Source organism: Ptychodera flava, chromosome 19, assembly GCF_041260155.1.
Source record: "Ptychodera flava strain L36383 chromosome 19, AS_Pfla_20210202, whole genome shotgun sequence".
Taxonomy (NCBI): domain Eukaryota; kingdom Metazoa; phylum Hemichordata; class Enteropneusta; family Ptychoderidae; genus Ptychodera; species Ptychodera flava.
Genome location: NC_091946.1, coordinates 27,951,322 through 27,971,518, shown reverse-complemented (window position 1 = coordinate 27,971,518; position 20,197 = coordinate 27,951,322). Strand labels below are relative to the sequence as shown.

Genomic DNA, 20,197 nt, shown 5'->3' with positions numbered 1-20,197 from the left:
TATTGCGAAAAATCACGTGACTTTCTTTAATGAAAAATTCAATTTCTTAAAAAAATCACTTAGCATCACATTAACTGTATAAAAGTCAAATTCAGTTATTTTATTTATAGAAGACTTTGGTTAAAAGAAGTTTCTTCCACTCGCTTGCAGTTGTAAACTCTCGTTTTGGTCACAGTGACTTTACTCCAGCAAGTCTGAAACCTGTGAGTTTAATCCACCTTCCTTTCTATAAAATCGATTTATTTTCAGAGTTACCATACTGTGACAGACGCGGGTACCGATTTGATGATGACAGCTATTTTGACGATGACAGTCACGGTAATTTTGAGGATGATAGTTCATTGTTTTGAGGATGACAGTTATTTGGAGGATGACAGCTATTTGATGATGGCATCTATTTTGACGATAGCAGCTATTTTGATAATGGCAGCTATTTTGACGATGGCAGCTCTTTTGACAATGGCAGATATTTTGACGATGGCAGCTATTTTGACGATGATAGTTTTAGATTGTCATTGTTTTGGGAGTGATAGTTATTGGGAGTATGACAGCTATTTTGACGATGATAGCCATTTTGACGATAGCAGCTATTTTGACAATGGCAGCTATTTTTACAATGGCAGCTATTTTGATGATGGCAGCTATTTGGCGATGACGGTCACGGTTATTTTGAGGGTGATAGTTCATTGTTTTGAGGATGACAGTTATTTAGAGGATGACAGCTATTTTGACGATGGCAGCTATGTTGACGATGATAGCTATTTTGATGATGACAGCTATTTTGACGATGAAAGCTATTTTGACGATGGCAGCTACTTTGACAACGGCAGCTATTTTGACGATGACAGTTATTTTGACTATGAATGTCACGATTAGTTTGAAAATGACAGTTCATTGTTTTTAGGATGACAGTAATGTTGACGATCACAGCTATTTTGATGAAGGCAGCTACTTTGACAACGGCAGCTATTTTGACGATGACAGTCAGTCACGGTTATTTTGAGAGTGATAGTTCATTGTTTTGAGGATGACAGTAATGTTGACGATGACAGCTATTTTGATGATGGCAGCTATTTTGATGATGGCAGCTATTTTGACGATGACAGTCACGGTTTTTTTGAGGGTGATAGTTCATTGTTTGAGGATGACAGTTATTTGGAGGATGACAGCTATTTTGACGATGGTAGCTATTTTGATGATGATAGCTATTTTGATGATGGCAGCTATTTTGACAGTGAAAGCTATTATGACTATCAAATAAATTGTCTTACAAGGTAATCTGCTTCTCTACTAACTATTTCAAAAAAAAAAAAGATGGCGAACCCAGAGGTTTTACAGGTTATGAAAGAGAATAGTTCATGAACGAGGAGAGTATGGATGGACGTTTACGTCACTTCCGACTCGCAGGAATGTGCTCTTCTTCAAGTTGACAGAAGGATGAAACGTTTGCCTGTAGATTCTGAACAATGTGATCACTAAGGTCTCTTTTGGTAAATGATTTGCGACACAAGAAATTTGGAGTTAATATTTTGGCTGATATGGAATACCAGTATGAATAAACATTGAATTAAAACTTGTAGTATATCTGTGAACTGGAAATAACTACAAGAACATATTGTTCGAAATAACTATATCTCATAAACTTTGATATGTTATGAAATATGCAGTGATTCTTGATACATGTATTACGTATATTGAATTCAGAGTGTACATTGTGTATTGCTTTAAAGACGTGATACTCCGCTGACAATTTTCCGATACGCCTCGTTGTCTAGCTTCGAGTATGAATTATTGCGTGCATCGGCGAAGAAAATGTCGTCTTTAACCGTGGCTGGGTCGAAGCCTTCCTTCACGAGGTCAGTTTTGGTGTACTTGTAAGTACCCGTGACGTTTAAGTTATCAACGATTCTCAGAAACTTCGGAGCGGCGTAAGAGGGCAGCCTGGAATGGACGTACGTGTGAAACTGCGCGAAATCAAAGTTCTGGATGTCGGCTTTGAGAATCACTGCTGCCATGCCAGCACGACCGCTGTGACCTGCAAAATAATTCATGAAACTCGTGTTATAGATCAGAAACTTTGACGAAAGTGAATTGGAAAGGAACACTGTATCGCAGCCAGGATTTTAAAGGTCTGGTGAAATGGTCCCGTTCATGTGACTGAATATCTTCCAGGGGGTCAATACTATTACACTCGCAACATAATTGCGACCTAAAAGTACGCGCAAGTGTTAATTTTTTTTATATTTCTATGCGCGGCTTTCATGGGGTCATTTTGCGACACTCAGGTCACGCCCGCAGCGGGGATCATGGTTGGCCGTCTGTGACGTCACAGGTGTGTTCATTTACATCGAATAGCGGTCCAACGCCGCCTTATCTCTGCCCGGTATCCGCTAACAAAACAGTCTCAGTGTTCGTGCTGCCCATTCGCCACGTTCTTTCGCCAATGCGAATCGAAATCCGAAGTGGCGAAAAAAATCGATCCTAATTCGCCACAGTGGCAAAACTGATTTTTGTTGAAAAAATATGGTAAAATAAAGAAAAAACGTGGCTTTTTAGTCTATTGTTTAATCTGCGCTTCTCTCTCGGCGATTCACAAAAACTGTGTCTACTTCCGTATTATTGCGTTCTTTCCGTCGTACATATTTGCAATCGAGCCAAGTCTCGCGAGAGATTTGACGTCATTTAGTCTAGTGTACAACATGCATAAATGGCTCTCGCGAGAATTGAAACTTGACACACGCAATCGAGCCCTCGCGATAAATTTGACGTCATTTTGTCTAGTGTACAGCAGGCATAGGAACGCTCGCTCGCGAGAATTGAAACTTTTGCTATACATAGCAGACATACGCATTTTAATCGAGGCAACAAGGTTCGGTGTTGCAGTTGATTTACATTGCGGTCTAGATGGTCTGTGTTGTGCATTTTAATCACGGTCTTCAACATTCCATGTTGCGGTCGATTTGCATCGCGGTCCTCGTGGTCCGGTATTCCCCGTTGTTCTTCAATTTAATCGCCGTCCCAACGACGCGTTCCGTGTTGCTGTCGATTTGTATCAGGGAGGACTCTACCTCCATGATTTGTATCGCGATCTCTACGTTCCGTGTTGTTGTTCGTTTTATGAGTAATGGTATAAGTCTCAACGTTCAGTGTTGCTGTTCATGCAGCTGATTTGCATCGCGGTCCCAACCTCCGTGTTGTATCATTTTAATCACGGTCTCATTTACGTTACTGTCGATTTGCATTGCGGTCCCGATGTTCCGTGTTGTAGACTACTACATTTTATAAGTGGCAGTCACAACGTTCAGTGTTGGTGTTCATGCAGTTGATTTGCACTGCGGTCCCAACCTTCTGTGTAGCGAGTAGCGAGGCAGGCTCAGCCGAGGGACCGTGGCCGATCGTACGAACCAGAAGAGACAAGCACATTATGGTTCAAACACTCAACACTGAAAAAGTTTACAGTTGAGCCGTTCATGTTCTTGCCGCTGTCACAGCCACCAAAAGAACAACGTCTTCCCATAGTGAAGGAGGACACTGTCCTGATCATGTAAGCGGAAACCCTAGAAGTTACCCCCCGTGGGAGCTTACGGAGGTGTGAAATACTTACTTCCCGTTATGAGATACGGAGTCGGGCAAACTTCGGAAAGCCGAAAAAAGTCGACTGGAGAGGCTCGGGGGACACGCCCACATTGCATTTTTCTTTTGCCACATTTCATAATCACGCGCGCTAAACGAAAAAAGAAATGAATGTAACTGTTTTATAGACCATCAACTGTATTTCTGTGATTTTGCAACATGGGCATTTCACAGACCTTTCAACCACTGGGGAACACTGTGTCCCACTACCGTTACTTTTATTTTGGGGACATTTTGCATATTTTGGGACAACGTGAGTCATTTCAATCAAATTTCGTATGATTTTAAAATTAGTTTCACAAGACAAAATCCTAACTACCGGACCGCGTCGCTATGCTTAAATTTCAGGCAATTGTAGGAAATATACCTTATCTGCTACCAATCAGAGCTCAGTGGGACTAGACTAATAACATCTCCATAAGCACACATATACTGTTTACAGCCTCAAAATAGTCAAGCAAATCAAAAGCCACCGTCGGTTTCAGATATTACTTGCTGACTACATCCAAAACAGTCTGACTCATGAGTGCGCCAGAGGTGACCCGCAGTATGCGATAAATCGGGACAACAGGTTCCGTTTCGGGGACATTGTTGCAGAAAGGAATGCTCAAATGGGCGCGTCCTGGCTGCAACACCGAATAACAGTAAGATTTCGATGGGGTTCGAACCCGTAACGTACGCTGTTGGGTCCTTGACGCACTAGCACACACATACTCGCTAACACATCCATACACAAACATTACCAAAGCAATATACACATCGCTTAACTGGGCACAAAATGAGCAAATTGCACATGACTACAAGTTATCTTAAGTTACACTACAGATTTGAGACCTTGAATATTATACATACATAAACTCTTTGACTCGGTAAATCAAACTTTGTGTTGGACATGTATAAGTAACACGATCGGATCTAATTGGATCTAATAAGAATATTATACATACATAAACTCTTTGACTCGGTAAATCAAACTTTGTGTTGGACATGTATAAGTAACACGATTGGATCTAATTTGGGATAATTGGATGGTGAAGTAATGTCGATTTAATCTACAAATGTTTTCTTATCTGCTTTTCTTTTTCTATTACACACTTGTTTTTATGAGTAATTTGCGATATTACAACATTTAGCTATATGGCATCTAACACTTTTGAGAAATTTGCAAAATATGAAAATCCAATTGTCCCAAATAAGCTCCAATCGTGTTAACTTAAACCACACCGTTCCTATTATCCAAAATCGGTTAAGCTTTGGTACATTTCCGTTACAACTGACAGTGAAAATTATGTTTGTCAAACGATAACAAACCATTGTCTGGCAATTTGCTTCAAAGCAAGAGTGTATTTGTCAATAGAAAACATTAATGTTCACATGAAGTTTGCGCAAAATTAAGTTGTAAACGTCAACAATGTTGAGCAGACCTTTTGTAATCGCTAGCTTTTGACAAATGTACGATAACACCTAGAATGTATGCATGTCAAACAGTTCTCAGCAATATCGAACAGTGCATTGAAAGAAACAGCCAGCTCTCATGAATATTCTGCGGTGTTTTGCTCTTAACTATCAAACGAAATGTGCGCATGTGTAAGCGAACAAACACGAAATTAAGTAAGTAAATATTAAACAAACATTCAAATTCCATTCAAAATTAAGGTATATTATATAATATACTGATTTTCTTTGTGTCCTAACAGATCTTTCTAGCATGCTGAGCTCTACAATGTCAGTCTGAAGCTTTTGTCCTCGAAAGTGATCGCATTTTTTCGCGGTGACTCAATATCTAGCATGAAAGTCTTGCTAAACTGAGCAAGAAGTAATATTCGTATAACATTGACGCCCTTGAAATAACGCGTGAAGTTGAACTTTTCCAAACTCTCGCGGCATTTCTCTACAGAGATAGGCTTGTCGATCGATACACATTCGTGGGTACGTACGATTTTTAACGTTTGACAAGAATACAAATTTAGAAGTACGTTACCGGGAACGGCGACTCCATACACATTCGCTTCTTGCACTCCGGGATGTGACGTCAGCACTTGAGATACCTCGGTGGTTGCTACGTTCTCACCTCGCCACCTGTTCCGAAGTCGAACATATAAAAACTGATGTACCAGGTAAAAGAAATATTGAGGAACCTTTTGAACTAGGGACACTATGTTGACAACATCGATCAATATTTAATGTTAAGAATTTAATTATATATACTCAACACTGAGGTATTACCCCTATTTGTAACAATCAACCCTATTTGTAACAAATCCTAATTTTCAAAAAAACTTTGCCGTATTTGTTGAAATCTTAATGATATATGCATATTTGTAAGTTTGGGGGCAATTTTCTTTTTTTTCCTTGTCGAAACTCATTTTTTCTGAAACTGCTTTTGTTACAAATAGGGTTGATATGTCATCCCTATTTGTAACAAAAGTTACCCCCATGGAGGGTTAGTATGATTTCTGTCAGAAAACAAGATTTTTTGACATTTTTTACCGAAATTGGTAACTTGATTATATCTTACGCGTAGGCCTCTTATCCCTAGGAACTGTACAACGAAATTTAATCTGACGATCAGTTTCAGAAAAAATGAGTTTCGACAAGGAAAAAAAAAGAAAATCGTTCCCAAAAATGCAAATATGCATATTTCATCGAGATTTCAACAAATACGGATTTTTTTTTAATTAGGTTTTATTACAAATAGGGTTGATTGTCACAAATAGGGCTGACTGTCACTAATAGGGTTGACATGTCACCCTTATTTGTGACAAAAGCAGTTTCCGCAGAAAAAATGAGTTTCGACAAGGAAAAAAAAGAAAATTGCCCCCAAACATACAAATATGCATATTTCGCAAATTTTTTTTTTTGAAAATTAGGTCTGTTACAAATAGGGTTGATTGTTACAAATAGGGATAAACATGTCACCCCTATTTGTAACAATCAACCCAATTTGTAACAAAAGCAGTTTCAGAAAAAATGAGTTTCGACAAGGAAAAAAAGAAAATTGCCCCTAAACATACAAATATGCATATTTCATTAAGATTTCAACAAATACGGCAAAGTTTTTTTGAAAATTAGGTTTTGTTACAAATAGGGTTGATTGTTACAGATAGGGGTAAAACAGAGGCAGTGGTCATGTGCGTTTCAATGCACGTGGTTACTCTTGGTTTCTAATTCGCTGAATCACCATGGTCAAAATTTGAATAAGTAAATAAATTAAAAAAATAAATGAATGAATAAATAAAGGTTATGTACATACAAGAACATTGAAATACACGTCCACTGTAAACGCTATGATGAGTGAAATCCTGGGCCACAATATTTGCGAGCCACTATTCTAATAGAATTCCGCTGATTCTTGAATTGACACCATGCATGGGACTTTTTGAAATATTGCATATTTACGTGATGAATTAACGAAACTATATGTTTCTTGTTCATATCCTTGAAACGTGTAAGCTACCTTAATATATGGTGGTAATGTTTCACTACAGTATGTCGATGTGCGTCACAGCCATTTGACCAGAGCTAGTTTTCACAATTACAACCATTTGCAGTAATAGAGCGCGAAGCCACTGCAGCGAACTGCAATAAAACTGCTTGTACTAATTAGTTTCAGCTGTAGCCGTGGCCACTTTGGTGTTGAACAAGGCTACTTGATAAAGACCAAAAAGTCTGCTTGTACAAAGGCAAAACTAGCTCTGTCTGAGGCTCGAGTTGTAAATTAGAGTTTACGATTGGCACCCTGTGTTCAAGATTAAGATACAATGTAACATTACCATGCACTGGTCCATGTACAAATCTTTTTTTATTTCAACTTCCCCAGACAAACTGTCTGCATGGGACATACAATGTTGTCGACTTTGCCAGCTGGCTACAGCTGAAACTAATTAGTGTGAGCAGTTTTATTGCAGTTCACTGCAGTGGCTTCGCGCTCTATTACTGAAAAGGGTAGTAGCTACCAGTAGCTGAGCCGACTTAATTTTTTTTTTGTTTAGATACATGGGCAATACAGGGTACTAAAAATACAGATTTCTGATACGCATGTCTCTTTTGGCTGGTTTTTGCTTAAGATTTTTGGATCCAGGACTTTAATTACATTTCGTATTTGTCCATTTAAGGTTATGGTTTTTTTCTTTTCGAAATTTATCGACTAATCAAAATTTTAGGTTTATGCCTGTTAGGTTTTTTAGTTTCAGGGCCCCTGGGAGATCAACTCTTTGTATAGCTAACCAGTCTTCCCTCATTAAACAAAATCAAATAAAGTGTCAAAAAGTGAAATGAAATTCAATGCATAACAAATAAATCAGGCTCTCATTACCTAAACGTGTCGCCGAGTCGATCTACAAAGAATAGGTAGTAGCTTTCATCTAAAAACAGCAAATCACCAGTGTTGATGTACATGTCGCCCTCGTTGAAGACGTCGCGAAGGATTTTCTTTTCCGACAGTTTCTTGTCCCCGCGGTAGCCCGTAAACTGGAAGCGTTGTGTGGAGGGTATAATGAGTAGTCCCGGCTTACCTGAAGGTGTATGGGAAAGCGGTGAGAAATACCAGCGATAGTGAAAAACTTGCCAGAATTTTGATATCAGATTACTGTTCAATGGTACGGTGGCCCCTACACGCCACGGAACTCTATACTTTTGAACATAAACTCTAATTTTTCTTGACAATATCTTTAATATTTTAAGAGATTTTATTTCTCTACCGCAAACTTTTAATTTTGTACGGGCAACTTTATCTTAACATTATCTTAACTTTAGCTTCTCGAAAGTAGTTTTAGTTTTAACAATAAAGAAAATATATTTCTCAAAAGTATTTTTTATTTTGTAAAACAAACGTAAAATTTTTTCAAGATAACAGACTCCCCTACACGTCATGGAAATTTATTACTTTTGAACATAAACTCATATTTCTGGGCAATATATTTAATATTTGTAAGAAATTTTATTTCTCCACAGCAAACTTTTATTTCTGAACGGGGAAACTTTATTTTTGGGGTAAACTGTTTTTAAAAACTTTTAACAAAAACACTTTAACTTTTAAAAAATAACTTTAACTTTGAACAAAATATTTGTTTCTCAAAAACGTTTTTTATTTCGAAAAGAAGTAAAAATTGTTCACAGCAAGAGTTGAAGATTTTTGCTGAGCGCGAACTTAGTTACTTAAATGACATAACCTTATGTACATGTCTTTAGAGCAGAAAACTTAAATTCTTACAGAAAAGTTTTATTTTTCAAGTGTAAAATTAATTTCTTTATGGAAAAAAGATTTTCTCAGAGCAGCAAATTGAAATATAGTGAATAAAACTTTTTTCTCAATGGAGAGAAATTATTTTCTGTAGACAACAAAACTAATTCCCTCAAGATATATTTTCTACATATGAGTGTGGTTTAAGAATTTGGTAAAACTGAACTGAGAAAGAACGAAAAAGGGATGAAAAAGTCAAACTTACTTTTCTTCAGAGCGAAATTTATTTCTGAGAGGAGAAATATTCATGTGAGGGCGCAATTACCTATAATGCATAGCAAACTCTTTCTAGCGAGAGTAAACATATTTTGGGGAAGAGTAAAACATTTTTCCGACGAGCAAAACTTTATTTTAACGGCGGCGGAAGTTAAAGTATCCCACCATGCAACACCCGAATTCGATGACCAGAGTCTCTGAGTTGGTAGCCGGTATCAGACAGTTCGTGTTCGTGTCGGCTACATGGACGATCTGCTCTCCGAGACAACCATGACTGACTTCATCGGCGATACGGGCACGCCAGCCCGGCCCTACCCTGCCGTACGATGCTGTGTGTTGGGGCCGTATAACGCCGGAACTCACAACATCGTACACAGGGCTACGGGCACGCGGGTCAGTTGTCACTCGTCTGAGTCCCCGAAGAACGGTTTTATGTTTGAGTTATTCGTCCTGACGACAGACGGTGTGCGACGGGACCGCATTGGGGTTCTTCATTAGCTCTGCATGGCATAGCCCTGCGTACAGGTCTGTGTGTTCCCAGCGTTATACGCCGGGAACACACAGACCTGTACGCAGGGCTATGCATGGCCGGGGTGTGTGTTACCGGCGCTATACTGTCTCCCACCACATCACACCGGTAACACACAGCAAATGTGTGTGATATTCATCTTTTCTAAGAGGAGAAGCCAGATTCGTAATTATAGAAACTGAAACTGAACCGAGCCCGCCAGATTTGACCACAGTTGCGGACTGGTTTTGACTTTCACGTGTGGTTTGCGGGGTCAAAAACGTGAGAGTCAACCAGCCCGTAAAAGGCATATCCCGTCCGAAAACACCACAGCTGTGGACCCACAACTACTGTATTGAACCACGCTCGACTGTGGTCAAATCTGGCGGGCCAGGTTCAGTTTCAGTCGAAGACTCTATCAATTACGAATCTGGCTTATAGAAAAGATGACTATCACACAACATAACATTAACAACACAGCAACTGATGAAGGAATAGCTCTGCATGGCAGGGCTGTGTTTTACCGGCGTTATGTGGTGGGAGGCCGTATAACGCCGGTAAACACAGCCCATGCAGAGCTAATGAAGGAACCCAATGCGGTCCATCCCGTCGCACAACGTCTGCAGTCAGGACGAATCACTCAAACACAAAACCGTTCTTCGGGGACTCAGACAAGTGGCAACTGTTGAACTGACTCGTTTGCGTGCCCGTGCCCATAGCCCTGCGTACGATGCTGTGTGTTCCCGGCATTATACGGCCCCAACACACAGCATCGTACGCAGGCAGGGTAGGGCCGGGCTAGCTGCAGTACAGTACGGCAAACCGTCCGACCCATATACCCAGGTAAAACCTCGAGGTACTGTACTGCAGCTAGGGCCTAGGGCCGGGCTAGCATGTGCCTGTATCGCCGATGAAGTCAGTCATGGTTGTCTCGGAGACGTCGAGACTCTGGGTCATCAAACTTGGGTGTTGCATGGTGGGATACTTTAACTTCCGCCGCCGTTAAAATAAAGTTTTGCTCGTCGGAAAAATGTTTTACTCTTCCCCAAAATATGTTTACTCTCGCTAGAAAGAGATGCTATGCATTATAGGTAATTGCGCCCTCACATGAATATTTCTCCTCTCAGAAATAAATTTCGCTCTGAAGAAAAGTAAGTTTGACTTTTTCATCCTTCCTTTTTCGTTCTTTCTCAGTTCAGTTTTACCAAATTCTTAAACCACACTCATATGTAGAAAATATATCTTGAAAGAATTAGTTTTGTTGTCTTCAGAAAATAATTTCTCTTGAGAAAAAAGTTTTATTCTCTGTATTTCAATTTGCTGCTCTGAGAAAATCTTTTTTCCATAAAGAAATTAATTTTACTCTTGGAAAATAAAACTTTTCTTTAAGAATTTAAGTTTTCTGCTCTAAAGACATAAGGTTATGTCATTTAAGTAACTCAGTTCGCGCTTAGCAAAAATCTTCAACTCTGCTGTGAACAATTTTTACTTCTTTTCAAATAAAAAACGCTTTTGAGAAACAAACATTTTGTTCAAAGTTAAAGTTATTTTTTAAAAGTTAAAGTGTTTTTTGTTAAAAGTTTTTAAAAACAGTTTACCCCAAAAATAAAGTTTCCCCGTTCAGAAATAAAAGTTTGCTGTGGAGAAATAAAATTTCTTACAAATATTAAATATATTGTCAAGAAATATGAGTTTATGTTCAAAAGTAATAAATTTCCATGACGTGTAGGGGAGTTTGTTATCTTAAAAATTTTTACTTTTGTTTTACAAAATGAAAAATACTTTTGAGAAACATATTTTGTTTATGGTTAAAACTAAAAATACTTTAGAGAAGTTAAAGTTAAGATAATGTTAAGATAAAGTTGCCCGTACAAATTAAAAGTTTGCGGTGGAGAAATAAAATCTCTTACAAATATTAAAGATATTGTCAAGAAAAATTAGAGTTTATATTCAAAAGTAATAGAGTTCCGTGGCGTGTAGGGGCCACCGTACAATGGCCAGTATTTTTGGATTATATTTACGATGACGTTGTTCATAAATCTTAAAGTTGCCCGTCTGTGTTTCTACTCTTAGATACATAGCAATATGTAAAATTTTTATTTTTAATTGGTATGTCGGTTTTGACTCATTCTCCTAAGCAACAGTTAAGCTTAAGAGTGGGTGAACGGCTGTTTTAAACATTGCAATAGGTCACGTAAAATGTCAAATCTACCTAAATAGAACTGTAGAACCTTGACTTCATTTGAGAGGAAAGGGACACTGTATTTGAACTTGGGTTTGTAGGTGCATCTAACTTGCTCTTAACTGCTTACAATGAATTGATCGGTGCTCTGTGAGCTGTATTGATCCTATATGATTCAACGTGTTTACTGTTCATCTCGGGTTATATGCATCCCGATGTATTCTACGAATGGTTGGTTTGGAAATATCAAAGTCAAACGGGTGATTTCCTGCGATATACAATATTAATAAAAATTTTAATATTCTAATTTAAAGTACTAACCTAACTCGACACGTACACACCGTCCAGATGCATCACGGATGGGCGTGGTTTCTGCATGGTCGCACTCCACGAGTTCAAATCCTAATAGATTCTGATGTGTGATAGTGAAAGGTATACTTATTCAAGCAAGAAATAACGATTCGACTTAGGACAGATGGTTTTCGTAGGAAAACCAACTAAGGGGAGAAAGTTGAGGAAAGAGATGAAGTACATGTTACATTCTCACTGCAAATATAAGTATAAACTTACTACAGAGGAGGTTATGTTGCAGAGGACACTCACACGACAAAGGAAAGTTTCAAAAAATTATGGTCACCAGTCAACTCATGAGTAAGCTTAAATCACATAAAAAAGACCCGAAAACACACACAACAACAAGTTACCTGCAATAACCATATGTAGTGATCCCATTATTCTACGTGGAAACAGGGCACCCTAATTTCCCCCTTTTCGTGTTCACGCACAACGCGCATTCGCAACGGTATCTCAGCTACTCTGGCGACAATTCAGGCATAGTCAATTATCATAGCGACATGCGCAAGGAATACAGTTGTGTATATCTTTCTAACTATACCGTTCAACGTGCACTCGGACAAACCGAAACACGTTACAAGCATAAACGAAGAAATCGCAATCTAATAATGGAAATCGTTAGATCGAGAAAGCTTTGTATTTTGGATATTTTGCGTAATTGCTTTTAATTGGTTGATATGTGTTCTCGTTATATTTTTCTGTCCTAGGTAGTCATTATGCGGCTTACCTTGATCCGAGGCGAAAACCTCCCCACGGCACCAACTCTGTTATCGCTGTTTATGGACATAAAGGGCATCTCGGTAGCGGCGTAGTACTCGACAATTGTAGGGATCTTGAATCGAATGCGGAACTTGGTCCATATGTCCGCTTGCAACCCGTTACCCATTGCAAACTTAACCTTGTGCATGGTATCTTCCGGTCTCTGAAAAAACCCAAGAGTGTTGAAATTTTGAAACTTGAAGACTCGTTCCACTGTCGGATTTCTCTTGTCTAGCCGAAATCAAGAGAAGGCATCCAATAGCGAAACTTTGCTACTTTAACTCTCCGATCTTGGTAGGCCATTGCACGTACTCGTTGCGGGCTCATGTTTCATTTTTTCAGTGCAATGTCAACTAGACCAAATGTAGCCTAGCCTGTCGGAAGGCGGCGTTGGAGCCTCGCCTCAATGTCACCTGCCAGCTCTTCGCTCCGAATCCTGTTTGTTTTCTCTTCGCAATGCCACACATGCTGACACACCGACTTAGCTACTGCGTCACAGGAATTCTACGTCATCATAATCCCCGGGCGACTCGATATGTGCCAGCATCATTAAGAGATGTAACGCCATATTACACGACACTGAATAAAATACTCTTCCTCAAAGAGTTTATAATGAGGCGGCATGACTTACCTTTGGAGCGGCCAGCAGATATCGACATAATTCACCGACATAGAAAAATGCGGTCACGTTATGCTTACAACAATCTGGCCAAAACTGGCGAACCGAAAATTTTCTTGACATCACCGTTGTTGCACCTTTGTTTTGAGAGAGAGAGAGAGAGAGAGAGAGAGAGAGAGAGAGAGAGAGAGAGAGAGAGAGAGAGAGAGAGTGTGTGTGTTCATGACTTTTAATTTTTGCGAAAATGTTGGGGAAATGTCCGTGTAATGACGGGTTATACACTTCACACCAAGTTCAATGGCGCAGAACACTGTTGCAACAGGTGTCGTAACGTTTCAGGAATGTCGATTCATACCAAGGCAGTCATATCTCATCCCTTCGTTGACTTCCATACCAGATTTACTGTCTGACGTTAGTTTTAAAGCGATGTTTCAAAGCCTATGTGATTAAAATCATGAGCAAAGATGCCTCGTTCCCTTTTCTTTATTCTTAGTTATTTATGCTAGATGTTGGTCGCCCACTCTCTTCATCCGTTTTTAAAAAGGAAGAGGGGGGGGGGGTCGTCTCATACGCATCTGCTGCAGCGCAACTTTCTTGTTGATGGCCTCTTCCCAGAAAATGGCGATGAGTGTCGAGCAAATGTGAAGCAATTCAGCATTTGATGCACGTTTAAAGATCTGTTTTGTACCTTTCCAATCACTTAAAGATTTTGCCACATTACGTTGGTTGCGCGTTAGTAAGCTGCTTCGGCGGCGGTCACCAGTTCTGATACAGCCGCAATTTTAAAATTTTGAAAATGCAAAAGGGATGTAGGGATTGTGCATAGCAACAGACCCGTTGTATGAGTTCCATGCGCACAGCCGCAGACGGGACGACCCCATCCCTTTAATGAGCTTGGCAACCGGCCTACCTGCCCGAATGGTATTCTGCAGACCGAGTACAAATGCAACGGAGTGGTACAGAGGTGTTGTAATGTAGACAATATCTTCACGTTCAATGAAAGATTTCAAAGCAAAGGAGGCGTTGAGAAGCCGGACTTGCTGAGATTTGGCGGCTTTTGGTAAACCTGAGGAAAAAAAACATACTGTGTAATATCTTACAGAGATGGCTTGATCACTCACTTCAGTGCAAAATACCAGAACGTCGTGCATTTAAAAGTGAAAACACCCGGGTTACAATTTCTGAGGCTCGGCTACTTGACTTCCCCGACAAAGGTGACCATTGTTTTATTCGGTAAACGGAAAATATCGACCTTTGTTGACATAAAAACTTTGATCAAGCGACGTATGGTTCTATCGATCGGGACAGGCAGAAGGATGGGCATACCGGGGTATTTGAGTTTTGACTGTGAAACATGCTGCATGTATAAAGAAAAACTAACAGATCTCCTGATGGCCACATCGGATGAGCTTCCTGTCTTGTGCGCATGTCATACTCGCTTTGCCCTTGCTCAACCACAAAGTACATTGACGAAAAGTACCTGTTGTTCCCGAGGTATAGATGTAAACACCTGTACTCGCTGGTGTCACGGAGCTCCTGGAATGTGAGGGAGGCCGGTCGTGGGATACCTTCATGATGTTGTCGTCTATGGAACATATGCAGCCTGACGTTGATTCATTGCCAATACTCCAGATGTTTAATTCTGGGTTGCTGAACTGGTCTTTGATATCGGTGACGGCTTCGACCAGATCCTTCCCTGTACAGATAAATGCAGCAAATTTAGTAAACCACTGACGTCATTACCAATTATTATGGAGAGCAGCGCCGAATAAAGCCTGTCCCGTTGAGTCATTTATTTAGACTTTTCGTATGATGGCTGTACTCGCCTGATTGACAATGCGCACCCTCTGAGGCAAATGCCGTGGGAGGTTACTAACAGGAGTCAAGCTGATTTGAATTCGTATCGGAAATGATAACTCGCTACCAAAAAAAAACTTTTATCGCCAGGACATAGATTATTTTCCAAATCACGAACTATGGTCTCTATACCCGATAAGATGGTTGGACCTTGATGAATAAAGAAGTTTAATCATTTATTTGTAGGACGGCTTCATTATCAATAGCCTCGCGAGCCAAGAAGGCGATATAAACTGGTTTATGTTTTTGCCCGTTCTATTTGGTACCAACCCTGTTGTTACCTGACAGTCAATGTGAAAGGACACATTTATATCATTCCCATTTCCTGTAATCATGAGAACTTTCTGAATCGCGATCGTCTCATGTACTTTAAATCACAGAGGGCAAACAAAAGTTTTAATTACAAGCTAAAGGCCATATTTTCCGGTTGCAAGGTTACCCATAACTAACGAACAGGCAGTTAAATAAATAGATGAATAAATAAGATAAATGGAAAAACCCAGTCATAGTTGAACTCACCATTGCCGATGAGGAGGACTTTGACCTCAGCAATTTCAATGCAATGCAACAAGGACTTGCTGCGCAGATTATAGTTGATTAAGGCACACTCGACACCTATTTTGGCGAAGCCCAGCCAAGCCCACACGAAGGCCGGTTCGTTGTACATCATTATTGCCACCCTATCACCACTCTTCAGACCGTGTTGCTTCGCATAGCTTGCCAGTCTGTTGGCCATAATTTCGATGTCAATGTACGAATATAGCGTGTCAGCGTATATTATGAATGGCTTGTAAGGGTCTCGATCAACAGCCCGCTCGAAGACGTCGACCATTAGTGTCTTGGATGCGACTATCTTGGCGAGCGCCTCTCGGAATGCCTTTGATCGTCTGTCGTACGTAAAGTCCCGATACCAATACGGGTATAGAGAATGTGCAGTGGCAGCTACGGCTGCAACGCCGGCAATGATTGCAGTTTTACTGCCTGAGGACATGTTGCGAGGTAGGCAGCTCTCGGACACCTGTCTCGAACTCGACGTGTGTCTTTGTTAAACACGATTATATAAGACTTGCGTTTGTACAAATCCGACTCAGCTGTATGGGGCGAATTAAAAATAACGGATTTACTGTTACATACTGTGAGCACTTCCGCACGTGTGTGAAGTTCAACTGCATATGTATACATGCCACATACATGTACGAACACAGAATAAAAGTGAACAAAGTGTGGAAACACTCTACACATACCTATACATAGATAGCTAGATACATACCTAGACACATACCTAGATAACTAGATACCTACCTACCTACCTACATACATACATACATACATACATACATACATATATATATATATACATACCTACATACATACATACATACATACATACATACATACATACATACATACATACATACATACATACATACATACATACATACATACATACATACATACATACATACATACATACATACATACATACATACATACATACACTTACCCTTTTACGGTTTGGTAGCTTCATCTGTTCCCAATATTTTAAAGATTACTTATGTCAGACATTTTATCAGAGTGGGACGAGTCTTTAAGCTAATCGGACCAAAAATGCTTTCAATACACAAAATTCGGGAGATCACGAGTACTGTCGTACGTGTAATTTGCAGGAATTAAAACCTGCAGTTCCGTAGTCCCTGGTTTTGGCATCATTGCTTGTTTACATTGACTGTTTATGTGATTTAAACCTTTAGCTATCCTTTGAAAGTTGTGTTCAGTTAATCCATTTGTTCTGTGATAAAGCTGATGAAACGTCATCCTTAATCCCTGGTTCTGGCATGAGTTGCTGACATGGACTGGAAAGTTGTGTTCAATTGATGAGTTTGTTCTGAGTTACATTGTCAACCGATAAAAACCTTTCGGAGGTATTCGATCACTTCACGAAAGACTTGATTTTAACGGACGGTATGCCTGCAGCCTGACTGACGTGAATAAAAACTACTCCTCTTTTTCAAAATGAGCTTGGATTCCCTTCCCTAGGAGAGTCACCTAGCAGGATTTCTGGGCAACGCCTCTCCGGACTTACAACGAAATTTGTAAAATGCCGGTATCCAACATGCAGGTTTTCCTATCAATCAGTTTGGAAAGCAAAATGTCTATCACACAAATAGGCAATATCTATGGATAATCAAAGGAATGAACAGTCTGCATATTAAACTTTATACTATATTGGCTAGTCCGATGGAGCTTTTCTTTGGCTCTATAGGCATTTCTTTCGATTACAGAGGTGTATGAAAGTATGACTGAAGTGACCGCACACGTCAACCCAACTTTACCACACATACTATGACTACCATACCGCCACGAAGTGAACAAAGCAAGAAATATTTGACTTCAACTTATAACCTAGCTCGTTGTGGCAGCGGACTATTGTTTGAATTAGGTCATCTGGAGGGCAAAGTTGACTGCAGCTAGTTTGACCTTATTATTTAATTTTTTACCAAAGGTCTACGTATTAATTTTATACCGTCAAAGTAGGGTTCAGAATAAAGGCTTGGTTTACCCAAATGGTAAATACACAGCTTGTCTGAAGCACAATTAAAACAGTTGGCGTCAACAATACTTTCCTATGACCCCATACCCTGAACGTCAGGGGTGTAACGTATAAATGCCGAACGCAAGTGACAATACACGCACAACTCACATGTGCACATCGTATACATGTAAAATTTGGAGTACATAGTAAAATCGACAACCGAAACACATTTGAACGAACAACAATTTACCATATACTTACGCCCCTTTGCATCATACGTGTATATACGCGAGCATACGTATGTCAGGCAAGTTCCTCGACTACACTCCACTACACTCTGGGTTAGGCATTGTATAAACACAACACGCATGCGCAACACTAGGGTTAGATATCATAATAATAATAATTGGTTTATTTACCCGATTTGAAAAAGTCAATTACATGACACATGAACTCGAGAGGGAGAAAATAACAATGTAGAGGGTAAATGGGGAGTCGGGAAATAGCTTACAGCTAGTCTAGCCCAAACCCGTCATGGTAGCTTGTCTGAAAAAAACAGTTAGCAAAGGGGGCTCATGATAACAATAACAAATAGTTCTTTAAGTAAATAAAAGAAAAGTGCTGAAATAATTACAATATCGTAGAAGATCACTAAATTACTACATGGCAAAAGTGAAATCTGTTACTGATTGATCAAATATTGTCTAAAAGTGTGTTTGAAGTTATGGAGAGAGTTTGTGGACTTTATATGGAAAGGTATGTCATTCCAAACTCTTGCTCCAGAAAAAGAAACAGCAAACTGGCCTGAATTTGTCATTGCATGATATGGACGTAGGTTTTGAAGTTGACAATTTCTAGTATTATAGTCATGGCAACTGACACTGAAGTAATCTGATAATATATGTGGTGAATGCTTGTGAATCAAGCTGTACACGAAGGTACCTAGAAGGAATTTATGGAGTTTAAAAACATCAAGAATATTAAGTTGAGTGAAACAAGGAGCTGAGTGGTCTGTGGTTGATTTGAACATCATCGTGCGAACAATCATTTTCTGGGCTGCTAAGATACAGTTTAAGCGTGTAGAGTACGTACTTCCCCAGACTTCTAGGCCGTAGCTGATGTGGGGAAGTATAAATGCATTGTACAAAAGTAACAAAATATGTAAAGGTAAAATGGATCTGAGTCTGTACAAAATTCCACATTTCTTCCGATAATCTTATTTATCTTATCAATATGTTCAGACCAAGAGAGATGCTTATCCAACAAAATACCCACAAAAGGGGCAACATCAACCTCTCTGATTTGCTCGTCACGGATGTAAACAGAACCCGAGACATTCAGTTTCTTACGTCGGCCTCTAAATATAATAAAATTTGTCTTACTCCTATTTATTGTCAGTTTGTTGGAATCACACACAATTGTATATCGTTTAAGTAAGATGATACAACAGTAAGGTCTATAAAATCTGAACCAGAGTAAGTATGGAAAAGATTGGAGTCATCAGCAAATAAACGGAAATCAAAAAAGGACAAGCATTTGGAAGATCATTTATATATATTAAAAATAAAGTCGGACCCAACACTGATCCTTGGGGTACACCATGATGAATGCTAAATTTCTCTGACACATTGTCATTTAATTGAACAAATTGAGAACGGTTTGATAAATAACTTTGTGTCAAGTGTAGGCAGAGGCCCCAAAACCCATAATGCTCAAGTTTTGACAACAAAATGTCATGGTTTATAGTGTCGATAGCTTTACTAAAGTCGATAAATACCCCTGAAGTAGAATTTCCTTGTAACAAATAATTTACTAAGTTAATCAAAGATAACTTTGTGCTGTGCTTCTTTCTAAAACCATACTGATGTTTGTACAGTATGTTAAACTTATTAAGGTATGAGGTAAGCTGCTTGTTAACTACTTTTTCGATGACTTTACTGAACAATGATAGAATAGACACTGGTCTGTAATTCCCAACAAGTTCTCGTTCTCCCTTTTTAAAGATGGGCGTAACTTTGGCAATTTTCAAAGCGGTGGGGAACACACCTGTTGAAAGGGAATCATTTATAATATGGGCCAGAGGTTTTGAAATGACAATGGCTGCATCAATGAGAAGTCTCGGGGGCAAATTGTCCCATCCACTCGCTTTTTTGCCATCTAAATTTACTAAAAGTTGGTGAACCTCATACTGTGTTACTGGTTTGAGAAAAAAGAGTGTGTCATTGGCTTACTTAGGTAATTCCTAAAATCGTTTGCAGAATGTGGAATATTTTTTGCCAAATTTTCACCAACAT

At 39.4% G+C, this 20,197-nt stretch overlaps 1 protein-coding gene across 1 annotated transcript; it reads right to left on the bottom strand.

Moving 5' to 3' along the window:
* On the bottom strand, positions 1-18,283 carry LOC139119142 (long-chain fatty acid transport protein 2-like). The gene is made up of 10 exons (XM_070682795.1): positions 18,165-18,283; positions 15,890-16,461; positions 14,994-15,209; positions 14,424-14,579; positions 13,526-13,650; positions 12,863-13,057; positions 12,103-12,193; positions 7,949-8,147; positions 5,615-5,712; positions 1-2,035 (listed from the first exon to the last, which is right to left on the bottom strand). The coding sequence occupies exons 2-10, from the start codon at positions 16,359-16,361 to the stop codon at positions 1,725-1,727; spliced, it is 1,863 nt and encodes a 620-aa protein (XP_070538896.1). The 5' UTR covers positions 16,362-16,461; positions 18,165-18,283; the 3' UTR covers positions 1-1,724.
* Between the last annotated feature and the right edge of the window lie 1,914 nt (positions 18,284-20,197).